The 24932-nt window shown below is 56.5% G+C and overlaps 1 protein-coding gene across 7 annotated transcripts in view; it reads right to left on the bottom strand.

Moving 5' to 3' along the window:
* DGKD (diacylglycerol kinase delta) overlaps nucleotides 1–24932 on the bottom strand; it is a 115552-nt gene that overhangs the window by 6000 nt on the left and 84620 nt on the right. For 6 of the 7 annotated variants that reach the window (XM_066346347.1, XM_066346341.1, XM_066346343.1 and 3 more), the window contains 17 exons: nucleotides 23571–23710; nucleotides 22716–22803; nucleotides 21213–21307; nucleotides 21014–21113; nucleotides 20664–20937; nucleotides 19173–19322; nucleotides 18079–18207; nucleotides 16496–16592; nucleotides 14568–14678; nucleotides 11650–11746; nucleotides 11358–11465; nucleotides 10346–10459; nucleotides 9255–9389; nucleotides 8824–8975; nucleotides 8409–8520; nucleotides 8233–8325; nucleotides 7258–7377 (listed from right to left, as the gene is read on the bottom strand). In XM_066346347.1, the coding sequence (XP_066202444.1) occupies nucleotides 7258–7377; nucleotides 8233–8325; nucleotides 8409–8520; nucleotides 8824–8975; nucleotides 9255–9389; nucleotides 10346–10459; nucleotides 11358–11465; nucleotides 11650–11746; nucleotides 14568–14678; nucleotides 16496–16592; nucleotides 18079–18207; nucleotides 19173–19322; nucleotides 20664–20937; nucleotides 21014–21113; nucleotides 21213–21307; nucleotides 22716–22803; nucleotides 23571–23710 (2115 nt within the window). The remainder of the gene's footprint in view (nucleotides 1–7257; nucleotides 7378–8232; nucleotides 8326–8408; nucleotides 8521–8823; nucleotides 8976–9254; nucleotides 9390–10345; nucleotides 10460–11357; nucleotides 11466–11649; nucleotides 11747–14567; nucleotides 14679–16495; nucleotides 16593–18078; nucleotides 18208–19172; nucleotides 19323–20663; nucleotides 20938–21013; nucleotides 21114–21212; nucleotides 21308–22715; nucleotides 22804–23570; nucleotides 23711–24932) is intronic. The other variant, XM_066346340.1, reaches the window with a different exon arrangement.

The following is a 24932-nucleotide window of genomic DNA, read 5'->3' as shown; positions in this document are numbered from 1 at the left end:
AGGTGCCTCGTGGCCACCACCCTGCAGGGCGCTCCAGGCGCTGGGCAGGGCCAACACTGCCCAGTGTCCTTCACTCAACTCTCCTTCCTGCCTGGTGGCCCTGTTCTGTGCACACAGACAGCGTGTTTCCAGCCTGTGTGTGTGTGTCACCTGCTGCACACACGAACAAAGCGGAGGCCCCTTCTCCAGGTGTGCCAGTTTTCTCCTGCCCTCGGGGCCTGGAATCACCCAGCACCCTGCCTCCCTGCCTGCCCACTCGGACCCGCAAGGCCAGACTTCGCAGCCCTGGGACAGGGACATTTGGCCACACTGAATAAAACTCCATAGGGATTGTCATTATAAATGCACCACACCCAGCTGGTATGGACACAGCGAGCATCGTCACAGCGGCGTGGGCCGCGGGGACGCTGCAGTCCCCTGCACGCCGCCTCTGGGTCTCCTCCTCGGACTTCCTGTCACAGGCATGTCATTGTCTGGGCTCTCTGCTCTGAAAAAGACCTCCTACAAAGCGATTTCTTCATCAACCACTTTGAGTACTCAGGCCACTTATTTTTACAAATTCCTTCTAATTGGCAAAACTGTCCACCACCAAGTCTAACAGCTGCTGTTAGAACCTCCGCTCCCAGGCGACGGGCCCAGCCTCGTCCCGTGCCGGCGCACGCCCCCGGTGCTGCCCACAGGATCCAAACGCACTCTACTCCTGACTTCATACTTCCTTTTTTTAAATGTACACGAGCATTAAATATATCTCTAACTTTTTTATTTCTGACTTTTAATTCATAAGATGGTAAAGAGCAGAATGCGACTAAGTATCAATAAGCGATCTTGCTTTGTCCCCCAGCCTTTTAAAATAGATAAATGTCAGATATCAAATTAGTCTACCCATAAATACTTCACAAGCAACTCTAAAAGACAATACTCTCTCTTTTAAATGTAATTATAGCACTGTTATCATGCAAAACCACCACCCACAGTCCATTTATATCTGATGAATTCATTTCTATCACATCTCCCTGCCTGGACCAGGCCGTGGTGCACTGGAGAATCGGCCTGGGATGCTGAGGACACGCCGAGGTCACCGGCTTGAGCATGGGATCAAGACATGACCCAAAGGTCGCTGGCTTGAGCCCAAAGGTCGCTGGCTTGAAGCCCAACGTTGCTGGCTCGAGCAAAGGGTCACTAGCTCAGCTGGAGTCCCCCGGTCAAGGTACATAGGAGAAGCAATCAGTGAGCAACCAAGTGACTCAACTATGAGTTTTGACACCTCCTATCCCTCTCCCTTCCTGTCTCTCTCTTGCTAAAAAATAAAAAAACTCTCCCCGAGTGCTTCCAGGACTACCCTCATAGTGGTCTGTCTGATTCAGGGCCTGACCAAGGTCCCCAAGCGACAGCTCTGTCCCCCCTCTTCCCCCAGCTGCAGACAAAGCTGCTGTCCTGGAAGAGCGGCCCCAGGAACGAGGGAACGAGGAGCCCGCTGGGTCGGATCAGCACCCTGCCCCACTGACGCGCCCACCCATCGAGGAGGACCCGCCTATGACCGGGCTCTTCCCAGGGGTCCAGAGGGCCTTGTAACCCTTCTGCACTTTCCAGATGGAATTCTTTTAAAAACAATTTCTTTCATCAACGGTTTGATTTAAAGAGCTGATCTGTATGGGTCTACTGATAATACTGAATTTTGGAATCAATGTGTTAGTTTAATGTGAAAAGTTTATACCAAACTGTACAAGTACACATAACAAAGATTGGTAACTTGTACTTTCTCCCACAATTGAAAACCATGAACTGGAACGACGCCAGCTTCCCCGAGCTGTAATACTGTCCCTGCACAAGGAGGCCACACAGTCCTGGGCACCCTTCCTTTGCAAGCAGTATTTAGACGATTTTTTCAAGTTGTTTTGTGGCTATTCTTCTTAAATGCCTTTTATTTTTTTAAGTAACTTCTATTTTCCCTAAAGAATCAACAGTTTCATCAAGATTTTAAAATTTATCACCATTTCTTTGACTATAACTTGATTTTTTTCTCATTTTTTGTTCCATTCCCTTTATTACTGCATTTTTTCATTTCTTCTTCAATTATATCAGCCAGAGGCTGATTTAACTTATTTTACTTTACTTTCAGAAACCAGCTCACAGATTTACCCCCTTTCCTATGCGAGCGGCATCGGCACTGTCCCCTCCAGCTCCTGTGGCCCTGGGCACCCCGCCCCCGCCCCCCGCCCCGTCTCCTCCCTCGTGTGGGGGCCTGAGCCAAAGGCCCGCAGAGGGGGGAGCCCTGGGATCCAGCACTGCTGCCCGGACACCTGCTGCAGCTTCTGGCCTCGGGCTCCAGGTAGATGAAGGCCCGGCCCCAGCCCGGTGCACAGCCCCCTGCACAGTGTTTCTGGTTCTGAGACTAAACCTGCTCTCTGGCGCCCCCGACCTGTGTGACTTCCCACCTGCACTGACCCGAGACCGGGCTGCTCTGGACCTGGCCGAGGCTGACAGGACCCATCGTCAGACACCCAGGGATACCCGGAGGGGCGGCTGTGCAGCGTTTGGCGATATTTGTTTTGGAAATATTTTTAGGTTTAAAGCATTGGAGCCACCATCCCTGCAACATGAGCTTTCTGTACTGAGACTGGACAGTCCCGAGATGACGTCAGAGTAATGGCGGGGTAGGAAGCGATACCGATAAATCTCCCCCAAAACTCAACAAGATCTTCAACCAGAAACAGAAAAACCTATCCTTGGAGCCTCCAGATGTTTCGCAATACACCCAAAGGCAAGAGAAGTGAAGGCAAAAATTAATGAATGGGACTACATCAGACTAAGAAGTTTTTGCTCAGCAAGAGAAACTGATAACAAAATAAACAGAAAGCCAACTAAATGGGAAATGATATTTTCAAACAACAGCTCAGATAAGGGCCTAATATCCAAAATATACAAAGGACTCATAAAACTCAACAACAAACAATCCAATAAAAAAATGGGAAAAGGACATGAACAGATACTTCCCCCAGGAAGAAATACAAATGGCCAACAGATATATGAAAAGATGCTCATCTCCTTTAGCTATTAGAGAAATGCAAATCAAAACTGCAATGAGATACCACCTCACACCTGTTAGATTAGCTATTATTAACAAGACAGGTAATAGCAAATGTTGGAGAGGCTGTGGAGAAAAAGGAAACCTCATACACTGTTGGTGGGAATGTAAAGTAGTACAACCATTATGGAAGAAAGTATGGTGGTTCCTCAAAAAACTGAAAATAGAACTACCTTATGACCCAGCAATCCCTCTACTGGGTATATACCCCCAAAACTCAGAAACATTGATACGTAAAGACACATGCAGCCCCATGTTCATTGCAGCATTGTTCACAGTGGCCAGGACATGGAAACAACCAAAAAGCCCGTTAATAGATGACTGGATAAAGAAGATGTGGCACATATACACTATGGAATACTACTCAGCCATAAGAAACGATGACATCGGAACATTTACAGCAAAATGGTGGGATCTTGATAACATGATATGAAGCGAAATAAGTAAATCAGTAAAAACCAGGAACTGCATTATTCCATACGTAGTTGGGACATAAAAGTGAAACTAAGAGACATTAATAAGAGTGTGGTGGTTACGGGGGGGAGGGGGAAAGGGAGAGGGAAAGGGGGAGGGAAAGGGGGAGGGGCACAAAGAAAACTAGATAGAAGGTGACAGTGGACAATCTGACTTTGGGTGATGGGTATGCAACATAATTGAACGACAAGATAACCTGGACTTGTTATCTTTGAATATATGTATCCTGATTTATTGATGTCGCCCCATTAAAAAAAAATAAAATTATTTAAAAATAAAAAAAAAGAAAGACTGGACAGTCCCAAACAAAGCGGGCTGGCTGGTCACCCTACAGCCAGGCACCAGGCTGCAAGCCTCCCACGGCTGCAGCTGCTGCTCTGCCCCTGAACTGAAGAAAATGTCAGACCCCCACCCATCTTCAGAGGGCACCGTGTGGAGGGAGAAGCTCCCCACTGTGGGCACGGCAGAGCAGGGCGTGGGAGAGACTGGGGGTCTCTGAGGTTTCCCGGTGCTCGAGAACGGGGCTGCTCGCACTACCCCTGGAAGAGAGCCAGCTTTACAACTGTCCAGCCCACCGCGGCTGCTACTTGAATGGAATGGACTAGATTACTAGAAAATAAAACCAAAGAGAACAGACAAAACGCAAACTGTGGATTGCTTTCAAGTTCCGAGCCTCTGATTACTAGAAAATAAAACCAAAGAGAACAGACAAAACGCAAACTGTGGATTGCTTTCAAGTTCCGAGCCTCTTCCTCTCAAGCTCTACAACGACAAAGACGTCCCTGCTGCCAAGGACGCTGGTCTAGAACGTGACCGGGTTTTGAAAGTGGGCAACACGAAGGAAAGCACATTCCCTGTGTGCAGCGTATGAACTCCCTCCACAGAGAAACATGGTGACCTGCTAGGTTTATCTGACTCAACACGCGCTGCTAGTGATGGCTCGCACTACTATTTGGTCCCTTTCATTTCAAGAAGTTTTTCTTTTACAAATTGTATGCATGTAAATTAAAATTAAAATGTGAGGGCTGATCACTAAAAGAACAGCCAGAGTGTATGTATTCCCAAACTAACAGAGGAAACAAGGAGAAGTGTGTGGGAGGAAGCAGGGCCTCATCAAAAACGATGAAAGAAAAAGTAGGACAAACAGAAATCATAAACTATGATAGGAATGCATCTGATAACATAAGTAAATGTAAACAGACTGAACTATCCAATTAAAACCCAGCACCAGGCCCTGGCCGGTTGGCTCAGCGGTAGAGCGTCGGCCTAGCGTGCGGAGGACCCGGGTTCGATTCCCGGCCAGGGCACACAGGAGAAGCGCCCATTTGCTTCTCCACCGCGCTTTCCTCTCTGTCTCTCTCTTCCCCTCCTGCAGCCAAGGCTCCATTGGAGCAAAGATGGCCCGGGCGCTGGGAATGGCTCCTTGGCCTCTGCCTCAGGTGCTAGAGTGGCTCTGGTCGCAATATGGCGACGCCAGGATGGGCAGAGCATCGCCCCCTGGTGGGCAGAGCATCACCCCTAGTGGGCGTGCCAGGTGGATCCCGGTCGGGCGCATGCGGGAGTCTGTCTGACTGTCTCTCCCCGTTTCCAGCTTCAGAAATGAAAAAAAAAAAAAAAAAAAACAAGGAAAAAAAAACAAAAAAAAACCCAGCACCAGACTGGATAAATACTCAACATGCGGCCTGGCATGCTGAGGTCGCTGGTGCAAATCCCTGGGTTTCCCTGATCAAGGCACACAGGACACACAGGACAAGCAACAAGCAAGCAATGAACAACTAACGTGAAGCAACTACGAGCTGGTACTTCTTGCCCCCTCCCCCCCCCCCCCGTACAATCAATCAATAAAATCTTTAAAAAAAAATTAGCAATATGCTGTTGAGACACTCCACATAAAGTGAGTGAAAATAAAACCATGAAAAAGAACATACCAAACAAGTAGGGGGGGGGGAAGAAAAACTACTGAAGGTCTTACATAATGATAAAACCTACATGCACACAATAACATGGCATCAAAATAAATAGAGCAGAGATACACAGAATTGCAAAGGCAAAGACAGTTATATTTGTGATCAGAGTTCAACAGTAATTGATAGATCAAGGAAATAAAAAGATAAATTTTCTAAATTATACTTCACCAATATAAAGTGATTTCCCTTGATCCTTAATTGCCGTAAATATGCAATTGTTTTTACATTAATATTGCTACTTTGTAATTTTCTTACTGTCTTCTTGAAATTGTTTATTTTTAATCTTTCTGTGTTAATAGATCTTTATTAGAGGTATGGGAGAGAAAATGGCTCTATGACCAATATATGCTTAGACTTCTTAACAGGATCTAAGAATAACTTACTTTTAAAAAAGGAGAATCTGTATCATCTTCTGTATCTTACTTTCATATTAGCTACATACTAGTTCCCCGTTTTCTTTTACAATATATTTTGTTTTTGTTCTTTGTAGCAATTTGAAACGATAAAATCTCTTCAATTCTACTACAAACTACCTTTAAGTTTTTTAAAAATATAACTGACTCCACGTTTCCCTAATTATCAAAGTCAAGAATTTGTTTTAACCTTCTTCCACCCCAGGAAAAGAGGAAGAATTTAATGTGCTTTCATTCTTCTGTCCACGCCCCTTCCCAGCCCCGTCCACCCTCCAGCCCCCTCAGCCCCCCCCACTTCACAGACTTTGACAATTTAATCTGGAATTATAGGGCTGTGTTACTGTCACATCTGTTGAGTATTTTATAGAAACTGCTCACAAAAATTAGGGAATATTTCAAAATGAATATGAAGCTATAAAATATTCCTTAATTTTTGGGAGCAGTATAGTTATTTTAGTAATTTCCTTTTAAATGAAAACTTACTTATAGCTGTAATTATTTAACCAATTGTGATAAGTTTAACCGGTCCTTATACCAAATCCTCATTCTTAAGTTGCCAAGTTTTGCTGTGTGGTGGAAGACAAGATTTGTTGGCAAATGTCAGCAGACTCAGAGATGTACGCTGACCACCACGGGGCCACCTCTGTCCCGCCCCCCTGCTGCTAACAGGTGCAACTAACCAAGCTGGGGGCAGCTCCCTCGAGGGGTGTCACCCCACAGCAACCCTCTGTCCTGCTCCACCCTGCTCCAGCTGAGGGGAAGGCCGCCCAGGGTCTGCCTTTATCCTGACACTGCCCACGAAGACCGGCCAGCCAGCAGGCAAGCTTCTCTCCTGGGCTCTTCCTGCCTGCGCTCCTGCGGCAGGAGCTGACTGCACCCCAGGACACAACACGCCCACGGTCCCGTGCCCCAGTGCCAGGACCTCTGGCAAATGTGTGAGTCAAGCACATCACTCTGTTCCTGTCAAAAATAAACTTCTCAGAAGCTGCCATTTAGCTGACGGATGTGTCCCCATAGCAGGGCACACAGTGGGCTGGGCTCGGCCTGTTTGCTGCCGATTTCTTGGGCAGCCAAGCGGTTCTTCTTCTGAGGGCAGCGTGTGCCCTGGTCATCGAGGCTCATCCTCAACCTCAGCTCCCAGGACCCGTCTCTCTCTAGGCCTGGAAGGCCTTTACCAGAGAAGCATCCAGAGGCCATTGCAGGGGCTGCAAGACTGACAGTCTCACTCCAAAAGCCGCACAGAGCACACTGAACACAGGCACCCAAGGGAGAGTGCCTGCATACAGGGGGCCCGGCTGAGGCCCCAGGACCCACATACCTCTTCGTCACTGGGCTCCAGGGGCTGGCACAGCCAGGGTGTGTCTGCCAGCTTCCGGAGCTGCTGGTCCATGTCGGCCAGAGCAGCCCCGAGCCGCTCCTTCTGCGGGGGATCCAGCTGCTGCTCGGTGGAGGGGAAGAGAGGCGTGGCCGGTTACCAGCAGGGAGGGCCGGAACGGCCCAGTGCCCGGGGGCTGGGCTCCACTCAGCTCTCAGTGGAGAGACTTCTGAGGAAACCAGGTCCCAGAGCACTGGCTGGGGTCGAACTCAGAACCTCCCCTTCTAAGGGGTGTCGGGTGAGAGAATTCAACTCTCCTGCCATAAACAGTGGAACAATCTGAGCTTGTCCAATAATCACTCACAGGGCTGATACGTCACCTGCCTCTGCTTGCCATGGGGGCCCTCTGTCAGAGAGGGGACAGGACCAGCCCACCTGCCCCCCTCCAGCACGGCAAGGCACTTGGGCAGGAAGAGCAGAGGACATGAAAACTACACTCTGGGGGCCATTCTACAGCTGTGTGGTCTTCAGCAAGTCACTTCGCCTCCTTGGCCTTCCATGTCCTCCTAGCTTAAAAGAAGGTTGGCCAGGCCATCTCTTGGGCCTCGCCCTGTTCTAGCTCCTGTGGTGAGTAACCTCCCTACCCCAGGACTCCCCAGTGCCAACACCTCAGCCAGGTCTGCAGGGCTGAATGGGCAAGGGCCACAGCACATGTCCCTGATGGGGCTCAGGAGGTGGGTGGCCCACCCGCAGATGTGCAGAGAGAATTCTGTCCAGTGACAAAGGCATTCCTGTCCGTAGGATCTGATGTGCTCGAGAGGACGTGGCTGAGGGGTGGCCCGAAGGGTGTGCGAGCCAACCCCAGGGTCGATCACATGACCTCCGAGCCCCCAGAGGCGAGTCTAGATTCTTATGGCCAGGAAGTCTGACTAAAACGTGCTGCCCCTTGGGCAACAACGGCCACACCACCCCGCTCACCAGGGCCATCTTCCCGGCCAGCAGCAGCTCCGTCTCACTGCGCAGAGCCTTCATGTTGTTCACCATCTCCAGGACAAAGCTGCAGCTCAGCCCCTGCGAGCAACCAGAACAGACGCCATGGAGGAGGCCTGCGTGCTGCACGCGCCCCGAGGAGAGGGAGCGGAGAGCACAGGCACCTCCGTGTTCCTGGGCTTGCTGTACACACGGTCCATGGACTTGGAGCTGGCGTTGACGGCGTGGGCAAGCTCCTGCTCCATGTCTCGATGGGACTGCGCGATCTCCCGGATGCTGCCGAGAACGAGAAACACGTTCACCAGACCTGCCGGGGTAGCCCAGAGCGGAGGCAGCAAGTGGACTGTCCCTAGGAACCCAGGACAGGCCTGCAGACCCATGAGCTGGCTCTGAACACCCCCACGGGTTTCACGCTCCTGTCTGTGTAAACTCGGGGCAGTCTCTGAAAGACGGTCAGTGGGGATAAACCGAAGCCAGGGCAAGCAGAAACCCCATCGGCCCCGTGCCGGGTCCGGGAGGAACCCACACCCGTCCCCCAGCCCCAGCCGCGGAGCCCGGGCTCTCGGGAGGAGGGCTGACCTGTGGATGAGGGCCCCCGCCGCCTGCCCGAACTGGTCCATCTGGGTGACCTCCTCCTCGGACAGGATGCCCAGGTGCAGGGAGAAGGGCGGCGGGCGGGGCAGCTCACACTTCTGCTTGTCCTCCCAGGACTTCAGTGTGCTCTCAAATGCCTAGGGCGTGAGAACCCAGCGTCACAGCTCGAGAGGCCAGAATGCATCAACCGACAACAAACACAACGGGCCTACCAACGGGCTAACGGAAAGGGAGAGACAGAACTCTTCTACATCGGGGAAGAGAAACGGTCCAAGGAATTACTGTCCTATTGGCTTAATTCTTGCGCCTAAAAAAACACAAGTTCCTAAACCTAAACATTACAAGCCCGAGTCTCCTTACAGAAGCAGCACAGCATGCGTGCAGGGGAGCCCCAGGCGGCTGGGCTGCCCTCTTACACTGTCTCGGGTAAGCATCTGGGCCCGGTTCTTGTGGATGATCCGAATGTACCCCGGAGGCTGGATCCAGGCCTCTCCGTCCACCTGCACAGGTACGCCCTCCGCCCCCAGGATGGAAATCTTCACCGTGCGACACTGAGGAGACATCACAGCTGTTACTCGTGCCCCCGCTCCATCAGGGAGCCTGGCAGTGCATCTGGGCACCGCAGGAACTACGCCTCCTCCTACGCACCCCTGCCCACGCCGGCTGACCTCTGGGGCGACACACTACACCCACAGCCAGCCCTGCAATCAGGGCATACCCTCCAGTTCCAACCTCACAGAGCCACACGACCCATGGTTCCCGTGCCCAACACTGTGTCCGAGATCAGAGCGAGGTGACCTCAGCGGCCAGGGTCCAGCGCCGGGCTCAGGGCGGGACCCCTCAGCTTTAAAGGGCCACCGGGTCCCTGGGCACATGCGAACATGCCCAGAACAAACAGCCAGTAAGTGATTAAGGATGCACTGCTCCCCTTTTCAACAAAAAATGCAGCCCAAAACTTAAAAGTGTGGACTCAAGCAGCCTAACGTGGGGAAGGATGGGACAGCACAGGCTGGGTTCAGGGTGGCCGGTGTGTCAGCGCCCCAGGTCTTCGTACAGTAAAGCACCACCCTCTCCAGCCCCACAGACAGAGAGGCAGACCCTTCTCAACCCACCAGGAAAAGAAGTAACGGGGCGCCCGACCCTGCACCCCTCCCCGGCTGGGCCTCAGAGGGCCTGGCGTGGCCACACTCTCCCCCAGCCAGACATGCTCCCCTCTGCTCCCATGCTGCTCAGGTTGCTGCTTCTAGGAGCTGCAGGCCTGGCCTGTCTCACCCCCCCCCCCCCCCGCAACAGCAGCTAGGACACAGGTGGCACCCCAGGGAAAGCTGGGACAAGGCACAAAGTTGGCCTCAATTGTGGGCACCACTCCTCCTGGGCTCTGCGCCAGGAGGCATGTACTGGGGCAGCACAGTGTCAGGGCTGTGGTTCCCACCAGGCCCCGCCTCTCCAAACGGGTGCGGGCTGCCTGCCTCCCAGGCCCGACCGGGCTCCAGGACGGGGCCAGTACCTGGGCAATCCGGTGATGCTGCAGCTTAATGACCCGAGAGACTGCCATCTGCATACTGCCAAACACAGCGACCACCTCCAGGATCTTATCATCAAATGACGGAGCTGCAAAAGTCTGAAGGCCCGCGTCAGAGGCGGCCTGAGCTCTGCCCCTGACACACAGCACACACACTCCTCCTTCCAGGCTGCGGAGCTGGTGCAGGCAGCCAGGCCACAGGGAGGGGACGCATCCCAACTGAAGGTCCCGAAACCAGCTGCGAGGGCCAAATCCCAGACTTGCCGTGTGACCCTGGGCAAGTCACTTCACTGCCCAGTTCCTCAGCTGGGGAGTAAAACTGGCACGTGCCTCGCGGAGTCACGAGAACTGACTGAGTCAGCACGGGCACAGTCTCAGACAGCAAACAGCACACATGAAGTGTCCGATCAGAGCTAACTGTTTTATTAGCTCTTCTGTACAAAGGAAGCCTCAGCCCTGGCTAAGCCTCCCAATGCCTCCCACAGTTCTCAGCATAAATTCCAAAGATCTCCCTTGGCTTAAACCCCCCACATGAGCTCTAGTTTCCCTGCAACCCACCCGCAGTGCCACCAGGGAACTCCTTCCCCACCTTGCCACGGCCGCTAGCCTCCGTCAGCTACCCTCCACCCAGAACAGCCTTCCCCACCCTCCATGACCTAGCTGAGCCCAAATCTTCCTTTAGGTCTCAACATAGATGTCTTCCTCCTAGAAGCCTTCCCAGATCGCCCCATGTTGGGGTGGGGCCTGCCTTGTGCATCACACCTGTGCCTCTGACCACTTCTGCTCTATTCAGCCTCCCTTGTGAGCAGGGGACCCCATCTGTCCTCACCCCACTGCACCCTCACTGCCAGCCACCCCCCTGCACTGCCCCCAGAGCACCCGCGTGCCGATGCTCCGTCAGGGCCCCAAGTTGCTGCCCTTCCTTGCAGGGGCCGCCTCCCGATCACCACCCCTACCCCCGAGCTGAGCCCACGACATCCAGCACCCTGGTACGTACATCATCTTCCTTGGTGCCGCCCCAGAAGTTGGTCCCCCCGGCATAGCTGGGAATGTTGAGGACAGCGATGCCCTGGAGACTGGGGAGTGGGATGGGCCGCCCGTCACACTGAAGAGTGGAAACGCAGGGCGAGGTAAGAAAGGGACGCAGGGCACCCAGCAGGCCTCCTCCCGCCGCCGCCCACCCAGGGCTGAGGCCACAGCTGCGGCTGGGCGCCCACCGGGGCGGTCCCAGCGGAGAAGGGCTAACGGAGTCCGGACAGGCCCTGACGGCCACAACCCCTGCAGCTCACCTCCAGGAGCACCTTCTGCTCCAGGTTCTTATAGGTTCTGTGCAGCAGCTCTTTGGTTCCGAGAACCCCATACCACATCATGTTCTTGGTTCGACTCCTGGAGGCGGAAAGCAAAGAACAGCTGTGGCTCGTGTCCCTAGTCACTAGTCGTCACTGCAAAGTGTGGGGCGGCGCCCGGTGGCGAAGGGTCAGGCCAGCAGCCCCCCGCAGTGACCCCCTTTGGAAGGGCAGGTTCCTGTTAGGGATCTGTGAAAGGCAAATGCTGAGGCATGTTTACTGACAGCAATACTCATACCCTGAAAGGTAAAAACACCAGACCTTGTAGAACCTCACCAAAACTTTGAAAGTCATGAGCTTTTCTGACTATAAAATTATGCTTACAAAACAAAATTTGAAAAGTACAGGAAAACAAAGGAGAAAACAATCTTCGGAACCCACATCTGTATGTGTTGAGGATAAATGCTTCCTGTTTCCTGTCTTTTCTGGGCACGTGAGTTACAGGTGGAGGAACCAGCCTCGGCCCCTGGCCACTTGGTCCACTTCACCCTGCACAGCGCACGCGCCCCGTGTCCCGAGACAGGACCGATCCCCGTGGGGCACCTCCCTGTGCCACTTACTGAATTAATCGCTTTGACTGGCCCAGCCCGCCCCCACCCCCAGCCTCGGGAAGGGCCCTGTGCCAGTCTCCAGTCACTTCTTTAGGAAAGCCCTGTAGAGATGGCACTCCTCCAGGCAGACCTCTCACAGCTCTCCACGCGAACTCGGGGCGCCTGGCAGTGGAGCCTGCACAGCCCCACCTGTTTCCTCTGCTCAGCTGTGTGCACTGAAAGGCCTTTGCGTGTAGTTTGGACCAACTTGGACTACAGCAGGGGTCTCAAACTCGCGGCCTGCGGGCCGCATGCAGCCCGCCGAACAATTTTGTGCGGCCCGCAGACTAATCCACGAAGTTCAAAATATTTTGGATAAAATTAAGTAAGCCTAGGGGCCTACTTGTATTTTTCATTTCTCTAGCACCCTAGCTAGATATTAGCTTAGTTAACAGCAGTTGTGATGCGAACTACAGTTTCTGGTCGTTTTGTGACACTGAGTAAACTGCATGTACGATTGTGCTTGTTGTACTGATTTTTTTTGTTTTCAACTGCAGTGAGAAAAGTGTTGCGTAACAGTTGCCTTTTGTAGACCTAGTGCGGCCCGCCGAACGGCTGTGATCTTGCTCTGCGGCCCACATGCTGAGTTGAGTTTGAGACCCCTGGACTACAGGCTCGCCGCCATGCGCTCTTTGCCAGGATGCCCTGAGGACCCCACGCCATTTCCCTCCGCACAGAAATTCAATGGGTTTTCGAATTCTTGAGCATGATTTAGTTTTCCTAGAAATGTCCAAACTTGCCTGTCCTGTGGTGGCTCAGTGGTTAAAGCGTCGACCTGGAAATGCTGAGGTCGCTGGTTCGAAACCCTGGGCTTGCCTGGTCAAGGCACATATGGGAGTTGATGCTTCCAGCTCCTCCTCAACTTCTCTTTCTGTCTCTCTCTCCTTTCTCTCTCCCTCTCTGTCTCTCTCTCTCCCTTTCTCTCTCCTCCCTAAAATGAATAAAAAAATTAAAAAAAAAAAAAAAAAAAAGAGCCTGACCAGGCGGTGGCGCAGTGGATAAAGCGTCGAACTGGGATGCAAAAGGACCCAGGTTCGAGATCCCGAGGTTGCCAGCTTGAGTGTGGGCTCATCTGGTTTGAGCAAAAAGCTCACCAGCTTGGATCCAAGGTCACTGGCTCGAGCGGAGGGTTACTCAGTCTGCTGAAGGCCCGCGGTCATGGCACATATGAGAAAGCAATCAATGAACAACTATGGTGTCGCAATGAAAAACTGATGATTGATGTTTCTCATCTCTCTCCATTCCTATCTGTCCCTGTCTATCCCTCTATCTGACTCTCTCTTTCTCTGTCCCTATTAAAAAAAAAAAAAAAAAAAAAAAAATCTTAAAAAAAAAAAAACTTCTTTAAAAAAAAAAAAAAAGAAATGTCCAAACACATAAAACGTGCCCAGCTCCGCGGGCTGTGACTCCCTCCTATCCAGTTCCCCCAGCAGCTTCCCCCTGGGTGACAGTGACCCCATGGGGGGGGGGCACATGGGCAGGAGTGTGGGCTCTACAACAAGGGACCTCCTGATCCAGGTCGATGGCTGTCCCCTGCCCTAACGCACACCAGCTGTCCTCCCTATCCTCCCAGAATGTCGCAGCTGAATGATCTCGTCCTGCACGTGGTTAATGGGGGGGGGCCAACTCCCCACTTCCTGTGCTTACAGGAAGGAGAGGGAGTTTCTGTCTGCCCAAAAGAGAAGCTCCCCATTTCTCCCACACGGGTCCCCAGGCCAGGAGAAGCAGCAGATGGTAAATGAGGGAAAGAAACTGGACACCCAAGCGAAAGCCCTCGGAAGCCCCGTGTGCTGTTTCTTTCACAGGGTGCATCCTCAAGGGCCCTGCCCTGCCCAAGGGAGACCCCGAGTTGCTCAGCCTGGCCTAGGACAGCCGGTGTGGTGACAAGCAGACTGCCTCCCGAGGGTGCTGGGACTCGGCCACAGACACTTCTCAGCACGTCTTAGTTCCCCCTTCCCGGCAACATCACAGACCACGGCTCCTGTGAGAGCCTCAGCCCCTGTCCCATCGACTAGGGTCACTCATTCCCTTGTGCTGAATTTGCCCTAACCTGGCCCACCCTAGGGGAACCCTCCTCCGGGCTGGCCTCTTGGACTGTCACCTGCTTCCGCCCACATCTCTCAGAGGACCGGTTTTCAGACGCGAGGCATTCAGGCCCGAGCCCGTCTCCTGCCTCGGGACACCGCACCTGCTCCCACCACGGACCCAGGACCACCCTCGCTGGCCAGGAGGGGAGATGAGGCGATGGATGGGCATGCCGGCGTCACCCACCTGCACTTCTCTGGGTGCTCGTCACGCTTGTTGTTGAAGTCCAGGGATATCTTCGCGTCCAGGCCGATGCCAAAATAATTGTTCATGACACACTTCTCCGTGTAGCACTCTCTGCGAAGCGGGTTGGGAGTGAGCACAGCCGCCTGGCAGTGTGACCTCACAGCCTCCCGCCCGCTGAGCATTCCCAGAGGGCAAAACCCATACTTGGTTTTGTTTTTGGTAACAGTTTTACTGAGAAATAATTCTTTACCATATAACTTACTCATTTAAAAGGCACAATGCAATTTTAGCACACTCAGAGTCACGTAACCGTGAGTTCAATCAACTTTAGAATTGCTGTGTCATCCCAGAAAGATAGCTCCCACCCTCAGGCGGCAGTCCCAGCCCCCTCAGCCCCCTCAGCCCCCCCAGCCCCGACGACCACTGATCTGCTTCCTGTTCCTACAGCTCTGCCTCCTCTGGGCAGTTCACAGACATGGGGTCCCACCACACAGGGCCCTGCGCCTAGTCCCCTCTGAACACGTGTTTTCAGGGCGCAGGGCAGGGAGGAGGTGGGGCCTGGAGGAGGCGGGGCGGGAGGGGTGGGGACACGGACAGGGCAGGCTCTCAGAGGCCATGTGGGCAAAGGTGGGATGACCGAGTTCTGGGGTGACGGGTCACGGCCTAGTGTCCCAGCCTGGCGAGAGGAGAGCAGCTCTGGTCTCCCAGGTGGAGGAGCCGCCCCATCTGAAGAGGGGAGGATGAAGAGAGACCAACAGCCGTGGCTGCCAGACACAGAACCTCAGGGTCCTTGGAGGAAGGGACCAAACGAACACTGAGATTGGGACGCCCGGGGTGCTGCTCACAGGGGGCAGCAGCTCTGGCCCCTTCGAGGGAGCATCAGGAAGGGTCAAGCCCAGAGCCCAGGTAGCACTGGGGCTGGGAGAGGATGCCCAGGTATTAGGCAGGGAGCACCTGGCAGCGGGTGTCTGAACCGAGGCCCCTCCTTGGCACACCGGCCTGGCAGGGCTGCCACTAGCACACGGCCAGCTCTGCCGCCCCAAACCCAGAGTCTCCGTAAGCCTCACATTTCCCGGCTGCTCGTCCCTCCACACCAGGTGTGTGGTGGGCAACTTTTAACCAACTGGCACCTCTTGCTGGCTGCCCAGAACTGGCTGTCAGCAGGCAGGAAGGAAAGCCCAGAATGGTCTGAAACACCATCTGTCTCCTCAATGGCGTGTGCACACACCCAACAGCCCTGACCGCATTGCAGTGTCCGGTCCTCACGGCCTCAGGGCCTGGACAGAGGACACGGGCAGGGGGCACAGAGCAGCCCCAAAACTCCCCCGAGACGTCTAAAGCCCAGGGACCTAGGACTGCGGCGTGAACAGGGTGGGGGGACCCCGCTCCCGCACAGGAGAGCAGAACAGCAGGGGAGGGGTCAGGGAGAGGCGGCACGTGGGGCCAGCCAGGTCACCGAGGTGCGCGAGGAGAACAGCGCCAACTTCATTCCTGCAGGAGCCTCTGAGCCCACGAGACCTCAGAACACTGCGTGTGTTAGGCTGCTGACTCGGGGCCCTCGGGAACTCGGGACTAAGCCAGGACAGGCAGGGCCCACTGCCCCACACCGGGGACTCTCCAATCAGCCTTCACGGAGGCTCCCATTTCTAAGGCTGTCCTTGCCTGCTGACACGAGGACCCTAGTCAGCTGCTCACAAGGCCCTCCAGTTAACCCTGGACCCGTGTCCCACGCCCAGCCCTCTTTCCCAGTGTGCCCCCTCTGCTCCACGCCACACTCACAGGTTAACCCTGGACCCGTGTCCCACGCCCCAGCACTCTACCAGTGTGCCCCCTCTGCTCCACGCCACACTCACAGGTTAACCCTGGACCCGTACCCCACGCCCAGCCCTCTTTCCCAGTGTGCCCCCTCTGCTCCACGCCACACTCACAGGTTTTCCGGCTCGGAGTTGAAGGGATCGGCATTAATCAGTAAGCGACTGATGACTGAACTGCCAGGCAAGGAACCGGACATCCCAGGGCGAGCACCTGTGAGGAGGAATGGAGAGATGGTCCCAGTCAGTCAGGAGCGGCCATGTCTCTGAGGTGGACAGACACACTGCTCAGGACGTGATAATTAACTTTCTAAAATAATGTATAAATGTGTCCAGACTTTTTAAAAATTTTTTTAAATTTTTATTCATTTTAGAGAGGAGAGAGAAAGGAAGAGAGACAGAAAGAGGAGAGAGAGACAGAGAGAGACAGGGGGAGGAGCTGGAAGCATCAACTCCCATATGTGCCTTGACCAGGCAAGCCCAGGGTTTCGAACTGGCGACCTCAGCATTTCCAGGTCGACGCTTTATCCACTGCACCACCACAGGTCAGATTGTGTCCAGACTTGGACAATTCATAATCTTGGGTCAAAAACTACCGTTATCAACCCATTTTCATGGCACAAAAATAAAGCACTGGGCGGTGGCAATCACAGCTATGCAGCACATAAAAAGGGTTCCTACGGAGAGTTCTCATTAAACATCCAAGGCCCCACCGGAAGGGTCTCATCCTACAACTAATCTTAGAGTCCAGCTGCCCAGCTTTAGAAGGCTCAACTCATGAGAGATGAACATCATGGACAGTCCAGGTGACAGGGACCCGCAGAGTACCTACACCAGTGTGCAGCCGGTACATCAAACACGAAGGCAGAGATGAAACCCTCCATCTGAACATTCTGCCATCTGTCCCTCCCAGTAATATTTTTGTCCCTGGTTAACCAAATGCTTCTCACTTCCCAAGGGCTTCTGGAACTTCCTTTCTGTCCAGCAGAGACCACTTCTAGGAGCCGACAGCTAGGCTGGCTCAGGACTCTACCCAGGACCGGCAAGGGAGTCTATCAGCACTTTCCGCCCCGGGCAGCAGCCCTCCCTCTGAAGACCCCAGGGGCTGACACCGCTCCCCCAGGGAGGAGCAGCAGGGGCTGCACTGTGGCCCGGACAAAAGAGAGCACAGAACGGGAAGAGGACGGGCGCTGGCAGCACTGGGCCCCCGCTGCAGCCCTGCTGGACACGGGCACAGCCCCACGGCCCCAGCACAGCGACCCGGCCTGCCCGGCTCCTCAGGATGACTCCCATTCCCCTCAGCACTCAGCTCGAGCATCGCCTGCTCGATGCCTCCGGGCCCCCAGGCGGTGATCTGGGTGCCCTCTGCCCTCTGCAATAAACATGGTGCTCGATGCCTCCGGGCCCCCAGGCGGTGATCTGGGTGCCCTCTGCCCTCTGCAATAAACATGGTGCTCGATGCCTCCGGGCCCCCAGGTGGTGATCTGGGTGCCCTCTGCCCTCTGCAATAAACAAGGCGTGTTCATGCTGTGACCTCACTCTGATGTCCAGGCCACTCTCCTGCTGACATGCAGGCTACTGGAGGACAGAGAGCCAGTCTCATCCATGCCCACAGACCCAGTGCCAGGCAAACGACAGCCCGCACTCGCTCGGCCAATGCGCAGCTCTGTCCCCTGCCCAGCTGGGGGTGGGACACTCACTCGAGAACAGGATCTTGGTGTTCAGCGCCGGCAGGCCGTCCCGGCTTCCTGACTGGGGAGGAAGAGAGGCAGAACTGCCCAGTGACAAACTTCCTTTGCTGATCAGCTTCTCACAAGGGGATCTGGACCCTATAAACACAGGACACAGAGCTGGGAGACTGTCCAAAACAGACTGGCTGCCTTCTGGGAGAGTTCCGGAGAGAAACGCCAGGTGGAGGGGAAGTGAGGTGTCCTCAAGCCACTGGTCAGCCCAGGTGAAGGGTGTGAGGAGGGAGAGACCCAGAGAGAAAAAGAGAGGGGGGAGGAGAAGGAGAGAAGGGAGGGGGAGAGAGAGGGAGGGAGAGGGGGAAGGGAGAGAGAAGTGGGCGAGAGGCACCGAGAGGAGGAGGAGGGCCATGCTGGGTGAGGCTGGGCGGGCACGGAGGGCGAGGCCCTCCCACACTCAGGGCAGTGGGGCCCATGCCGAGTTCTGAGCAGTCACAGCCATGGAGCACCCTCTAGACAGGCACTCCTAGTGGCTTGCCCAGGCTGCAAGGGAGGGGGCCTCGCACAGCCAGCGGGGAGGGACAGTCCTCCACGCCAGGAGCAGGAAGGGTCCCCAGGCAGATAGCCTGTGGGACTGAGCAGTACCCTGTGAGCCAAAGTGTCCGGCAAGGCCACTCTGGCTGGAGCACATTCGCATGCACATGGCTCTTGGCCGGCTCCAGCCAGGAGGCTGAGCCCTGCAGGGTCCGGGGTGCACAGGGAGGCTCTGAGGAAAGCATGCCCTCAGAAGCAAGGATCCCCACCCGGCTGGCCGCCTGCCGCCCGGCCGCCCACCTGCCACCAGGCCGCCACCTGCCACCCGGCCACCGTCTGCCACCGGCTGTCCACCAGCCACTGGGCTGTCCGCCTGCCACCGGGCCACCCGCCGGCTACTGGACAAAGCACACACAGCAGGGTGTGCGCGGAAAGGCCGCGCAGTCCCCACTATTCGTACTGCCCAGCGGCCGATGCAGTTGTGAGGAAGCAGTCTGGAGCCCCCCCCCCCTCAGCTTTCTGAGCACAGGGGCCGAATGCTGCGCGGAGGGCCCCAGGCCGCAGGCGGTAGGTACCTTTACGGAGGCTCCTGTGCTTGGCGACCCCGCAGCTCTCGCTCTGGCACACCGTGTCCTCCGGCTTCAGGTCCTTCTTCTCCTCCGACTCAGAGAGCTCTAAGACAATCCTGTCCTGCTCCTGGGTCTGGGCGTTCTGCTCGTCGACCGCTGCGCAAGGAGAGAAGGCTGCGGCTCAGCCGTGGGCACCAGCCAGACCACACCAGGCAGAGGAGTCCTGCTGGGCACACTCCCCTCTTCATCTCCCAGTCTGATTTTCTCCAAACGTCTTCTGGGCCGCAGCTGAGACCCTGAAACTCCCACCTCGTCCCCCTTTCCTGGGGCCTAGCATGCTGCAAGTACCATGCACGCCGGGCACCCGTGCCAGCAGCCCGAGGAGGAGGGCCCAGAGGCTGGAAGATGTGGAGAGACGGTGAGTGAACGATCAAGAGCCCAGGGCAGCCTCAGAATGGCGAGGGCCCATCGCGTGCACCCATCAACGTGCAGGTGAGAGGTCACAACCATGTTACTCTCGGCAAAGCCACAAGCAGGTGGACCTGCTGGGGGGTGAAGGTGAGGGCTGGGAAAGTGCCTGAAGGAGTGAGCGTGTGACACGGTTTCTGAGGGTCACGAGAGGGATCCAGGACACGGGAAACCTTCCTGAGGAGGGCGCTGGGGACCCAGCGACTTTGGGGGCAGTGACCTTCACAGGTTAGCGTGGCTTTTCAGCGTTCTCATCAAAGCTTAGCAAACCAAGTCTAGAAAAAGGGACGGCCAGCCAGGCACAACTTCGTCCTCTGGGGCCTGTCTGCCTCCCCCACGCCCCAGGCTGATCCCGGACTCAGCACTGGCAGCCTGACACCAGCCAAGTGACCGGGGCAGGCCCGGGCACCCTCCGCCGCTGCAGCCAGCCCTGCCTCAGAGGCCACAGAACACACGGTCCCCCTCTTCTCCGGCGCCTCCTGCCTGCCATGCAGCTGTCCCGACCAGCCTCTCTGTCCACTGACTGGATGGCCTCCCCACAGTCCCTCGAGGGGCCTGGCTCTCCAGGGGTCCTAAGAGATCCTCAGTCTGAGCACCAAGGTTCCCCTCAGAACGGACTCCCCGGGGCAGCCGTCCAGCTGGACAAGGGCGTGCTCCACAGGGCTGCACCGAGCTTGGGCACAGTGCCCCCAGACTAGGTCCCGAGCAGGAAAGGGAACCAGCTCCTGCGTGCCATGAGGCACCTCTTCCAGGGGCCCCTCCCGCACTGCCCCGTCTGGACCCCGGGCCTCCCAGCCAGCAGGGTCTGACAGCAGAGCGAGCAGGTGCGGGGTGGGTTGTGCTCCCAGCACGTGCTCAGAGGTGCCGCCCCGGCCAGGCGCTCTACAGGAAACCACACAGGCCGGATTGACCATGACGCTCACGCTCTGACCCACATGATGGGTGCCTTCCTACCCCACGTTCAGGAGAAAACAGGCGTGCCCAACCCCCGCCCGAAGGCAGCCCCCTCGTCACCAGGAGACCTGCTACCTTTCTCTGTGTGCTCTATGATCTGACGAATTGCCTTCTTGAGGCTGTTGGCTCTCAGCATGAGCTGCTCCCGAGGCCGGAATATCTGTGGCCGGGCCGGGCATGCTGACCCCACCGAGCGGTCCACAGTCGAGCCACAGCTGCTGCCCGTCCCGTCCCCATCTTCCGCTTCCTCGGCAATGGTGGGCGGCGGGGTGGGCAGAGAGGATGAGGCCTGGGACTCGTCGTCCAAGGTCTTAAGGAGAGAATCCAGCTTCTCCTTCAGGACAGAGCACTGGATGGGAAGGAATGGCGTGGCACGGACTGCCTCTCGGCCCTGCCCCCTCCCAGCCCGGGCCCAGGGACCGGACCTTCTTGGCCATGACCTCCGACTCCTCCGAACTCTCGGTGGTCTTCTCGTAAGCCTTTCCCACGCGAGCCACAAAGTCCTTCACCGTCTCGCAGAGCACTCTGTGGGAGGAAAGGCGGAGGGTGCTTCTAGAGAGGCGGTTCTGGCCGGGAGCCTGGCCCGCGTGGTGGGAGCCCAGTCCCGAGGCTGCTGGCACTCACTTCGCTGAGGAGATCACCACTGAGTGCTGGTCAGAGGTCAGGATCTTAGAAAGATGGGCCGCGACCGAGTCTTCATAGAAGAGAATTTGCTGTACCTATAAAGACCCCACAGCAGGGAGGGGCCGGTCAGTCCGCCCGGTGAGCTCCCCCCACTGCGCCTGCTGGCCCGGCCTCGGCTCCCTGTCCTCGCCAGCCTGAGACTGCTAGTGCTAGCCCAAAGACTTCCAAGGCTTCATCAAGATGTGGGCAGACGGGCCTGACCAAGCGGTGGCGCAGTGAATAGAGCGTTGGACTGGGATGCGGAAGACCCAGGTTCGAGACCCTGAGGTCACCAGCTTGAACCCAAGGTGGCTGGCTCCAGCAAGGGGTTACTCGGTCTGCTGAAGGCCCGTGGTCAAGGCACATATGAGAAAGCAATCAATGAACAACTAAGGTGTTGCAACGCGCAATGAAAAACTAATGATTGATGCTTCTCATCTCTCTCCGTTCCTGTCTGTCTATCCCTCTCTCTGACTCACTCTCTGTCTCTGTAAAAAATAAATTAATTAATTAATTAAAAAAAAAGATGTGGGCAGACGGGCCTTACAAAGGAGAACATGCTAATAAGAACTTACGACTACCTGATGCTGCTTCTTCTTGGGTCTGAGATCCCCGCCGGCAGCCTGTCTGGGAACCAGAAGCTTGGGCCCTGGCTGCAGGCAGCACGCCGTCACCGGGGCTCTCGCACAGCAGACCTCCCATCTGTCTGCTGGGCAGGACCGCACTTGGCCCCTCCCCTTCTCTCAATGCAATCCCCCCTTCCCTCTCTCCTCTGCCTGCTGAAATGGGGGATCAGCCCTGTGTGATAAAACCACCTAGGCCCCAGTCCAGGGGTCAGCAAACTTCACTGTCAGCTGAGTGGCACATATCTGAGCCCTGCACACATGTTCACCCTCTCTCAAAGGGCACGGACACTTCTCTGCCTGCAGGCCACGTCGAAGCAGGCCCGGCAGATGTGGCCGGAGGGCCAGTTTGATGACCCCTACCCCAGCCCGCTGTCCTGGACCCTGCTGACGGGCAGAGGCCTCAGCAGAGCTCTCGCTGTCCTGTTCAGCCGGCAGCCAGCCCGCCCTGTGGGGACAAGCACAGCCACGTGCCCAGGACTGCACCATTGCAGGATAAGACGAGGCAAAGCCTAGGCCGCTGCGGAACTAAGTCACAACAACAGCCATGCAATGAAAAGAGCCAAAGGCTGGCCTAGCACAGGTAGCTGCAAAGGGAGGCAACATGCAGAACGACGGGGCAGCAGCATGTGCAGGGCCAGCAGGAGTCCTAAGGGACTGTCACCACAAAGACCCCAAATCATGACAACTGGGAAGCCCCGACAACCCCAGCTCCCAGGGAGATCAGAGACCATGTGGCCCCAGCACACCCAAGCTGCCCCTGGGCCTCTGTGGGTCTCCCCTAGGGCCGGCACAGAGCGTGGGGAGGGGGCAGCTGGGAGGGGACGTTCACCGCACATACCTCGGAGCCCTCGCTGCAGTCCTCGGTGACGACGGTGGACGAGGAGGCCTGCCGGGGCAGCCTGGTCTCGTAGGCCATGACACTCCACCTGCATACACAGGCACTCCGTCAGGTCGCCTGCGCCCCCACCCATGGCCCGAGGACCTGACGTTACAGTCCTGGCTTCGTCTGCAAGCCCTTCACCTCGGCTCGTGGCCCTACCGTGGCTCCTCACCCCACTCAGGACAGATGTCCTACTAAGTGCCCTGCAGCTCTACTGACGGAGGGGGCACGGGCCCCACGCACAGCGCACTCCCTTCGGTGGAGGAGGGCGGGGCAGCCACGTGTGTGCGTGCGTGCGAGCATGCGTGCATGCGAGATCACAGGGAGGGGCAGGCCGTGGGCCACAGGGCGGGAACTGCGACGTCCGCACCGACGCCACGGGTTCTGGCCAGCACTAAGAGTGCCCCCCCAAGGACGCCCAAGGACTTTTCAACAACACACAGCACATATTCCCAACATTCAAGATTCTCCTGGGAACTGAAGATGAGGAAACGGGACTGGTCACCCATTGGTGACGGGCATCAGGGGTCACACTGGCTGCAGGGAGCAGAGCCACCCCCCCTAGTGGCCCGGGGATCGGGCAGACCAGGCGTGGCCTAGAGACAAGACCTGATGACTTGGTTCCCAACCTCTGCTATCTTTTCCATAATCCTGGTAAAAAATTAGACTACCTAGAAAAAGGAATTCCTGCTTAGAACAAAGTTTTACTACTAACTGCAGGGACTACGGTTTCCAGGAGCCCCGGATGACAACAGCTGGCTGAGGGGACTGGGCCACCTCCAGTTGGGCAGCACGAGAAGGCAGCCCACTCACCTGTCCAGCATCTTGGTGCTGGCTCTCTCCAGCTTCTCCAGGATCTGCGGGAGCTGCGTGTCATCGTCACAGGCCGAGCCCCAGCCTAACACGCGAGCCAGGTCATTCCCTGTGCCGAGGGGCAGCACGCCCAGCTGACACTGACAGAACACAGACACAGCATGGAGCCTCCCCTCGCACTGACAGCACCGCGGAACTCAGCGCGGGGACCTGCTCTGGAACGGGGTGGCACTTCCGCTCTAGGCGGAGCCACAGACAGGACAGGCAGCCTATCTAACCCCACAGGGAAGTCCTCCCTCTCCCACGGGTCCGCACTCATCTGACGCCACATTGTGACAATCCTCTGGGACCTCTCTGGTCCTGTTTCCACGCCTATGGGTACAGGCCTGTCCCTGACTGTGTGTCTGAACCCCTGAAGAATCACGCAGTGACTCCTCAGCACTGCTCTCCCTCCACCACATCTGTCCCTGAAGCCAAGTTCATCTTCCAAAGCAGCATCACGTCTCCAGAAACCTCTTCAATGGCTTCTAAGTCCCATCCAAACAGGCATCAGGACATCCAGTCTGGTCACCAAACTTGAACACACCCAAATGCTCAGCCAACACTCCTCCACCTGCCACTCCCGACAGACCCCTTGGAAAGCCCACCCCAGAGCTCAGACATGCCAGGTCCACGCTTAGGAAGACTGCTAGACACTGGCTGCCCATGGGCTCTCCGCCTCCACCTCCAGCATGCAGTGTGCAGGGAGGGTCACACTGGTCCTCCCTAAGCATGGCACAGCCCACACTCATGTGCCCTGCCACTGGGGAGGTGCGCCACCCTGCTGGGGACAGCAAGCTGGAGCGCGAGGACCAGCAGGCCTGAGCACTGGGCGGGGAGGACCCGGCCCTGGACCAGCAGGCCCAAGCACTAGGCGGGGAGGACCCGGCCCTGGACCAGCAGGCCCGAGCACTAGGTGGGGAGGACCCGGCCCTGGACCAGCAGGCCCGAGCACTGGGCGGGGAGGACCCAGCCCTGGACCAGCAGGCCCGAGCACTAGGCGGGGAGGACCCAGCCCTGGACCAGCAGGCCCGAGCACTAGGTGGGGAGGACCCGGCCCTGGCTCCCTGGGGCCTGAGGACCAGCAGGCCCGAGCACTGGGCGAGGAGGACCTGGCCCTGGCTCCCTGGGGCCTGAGGACCAGCAGGCCCGAGCACTAGGTGGGGAGGACTCAGCCCTGTCTCCCTGGGGCCTGAGGACCAGCAGGCCCAAGCACTAGGTGGGGAGGACCCGGCCCTGGACCAGCAGGCCCGAGCACTGGGCGGGGAGGACCCGGCCCTGGCTCCCTGGGGCCTGAGGACCAGCACAAGCAGTGGAGGGAAG

Source organism: Saccopteryx leptura, chromosome 7 (genome assembly GCF_036850995.1).
Source record: "Saccopteryx leptura isolate mSacLep1 chromosome 7, mSacLep1_pri_phased_curated, whole genome shotgun sequence".
Taxonomy (NCBI): domain Eukaryota; kingdom Metazoa; phylum Chordata; class Mammalia; order Chiroptera; family Emballonuridae; genus Saccopteryx; species Saccopteryx leptura.
This window is presented reverse-complemented; position numbering and strand designations above follow the sequence as displayed.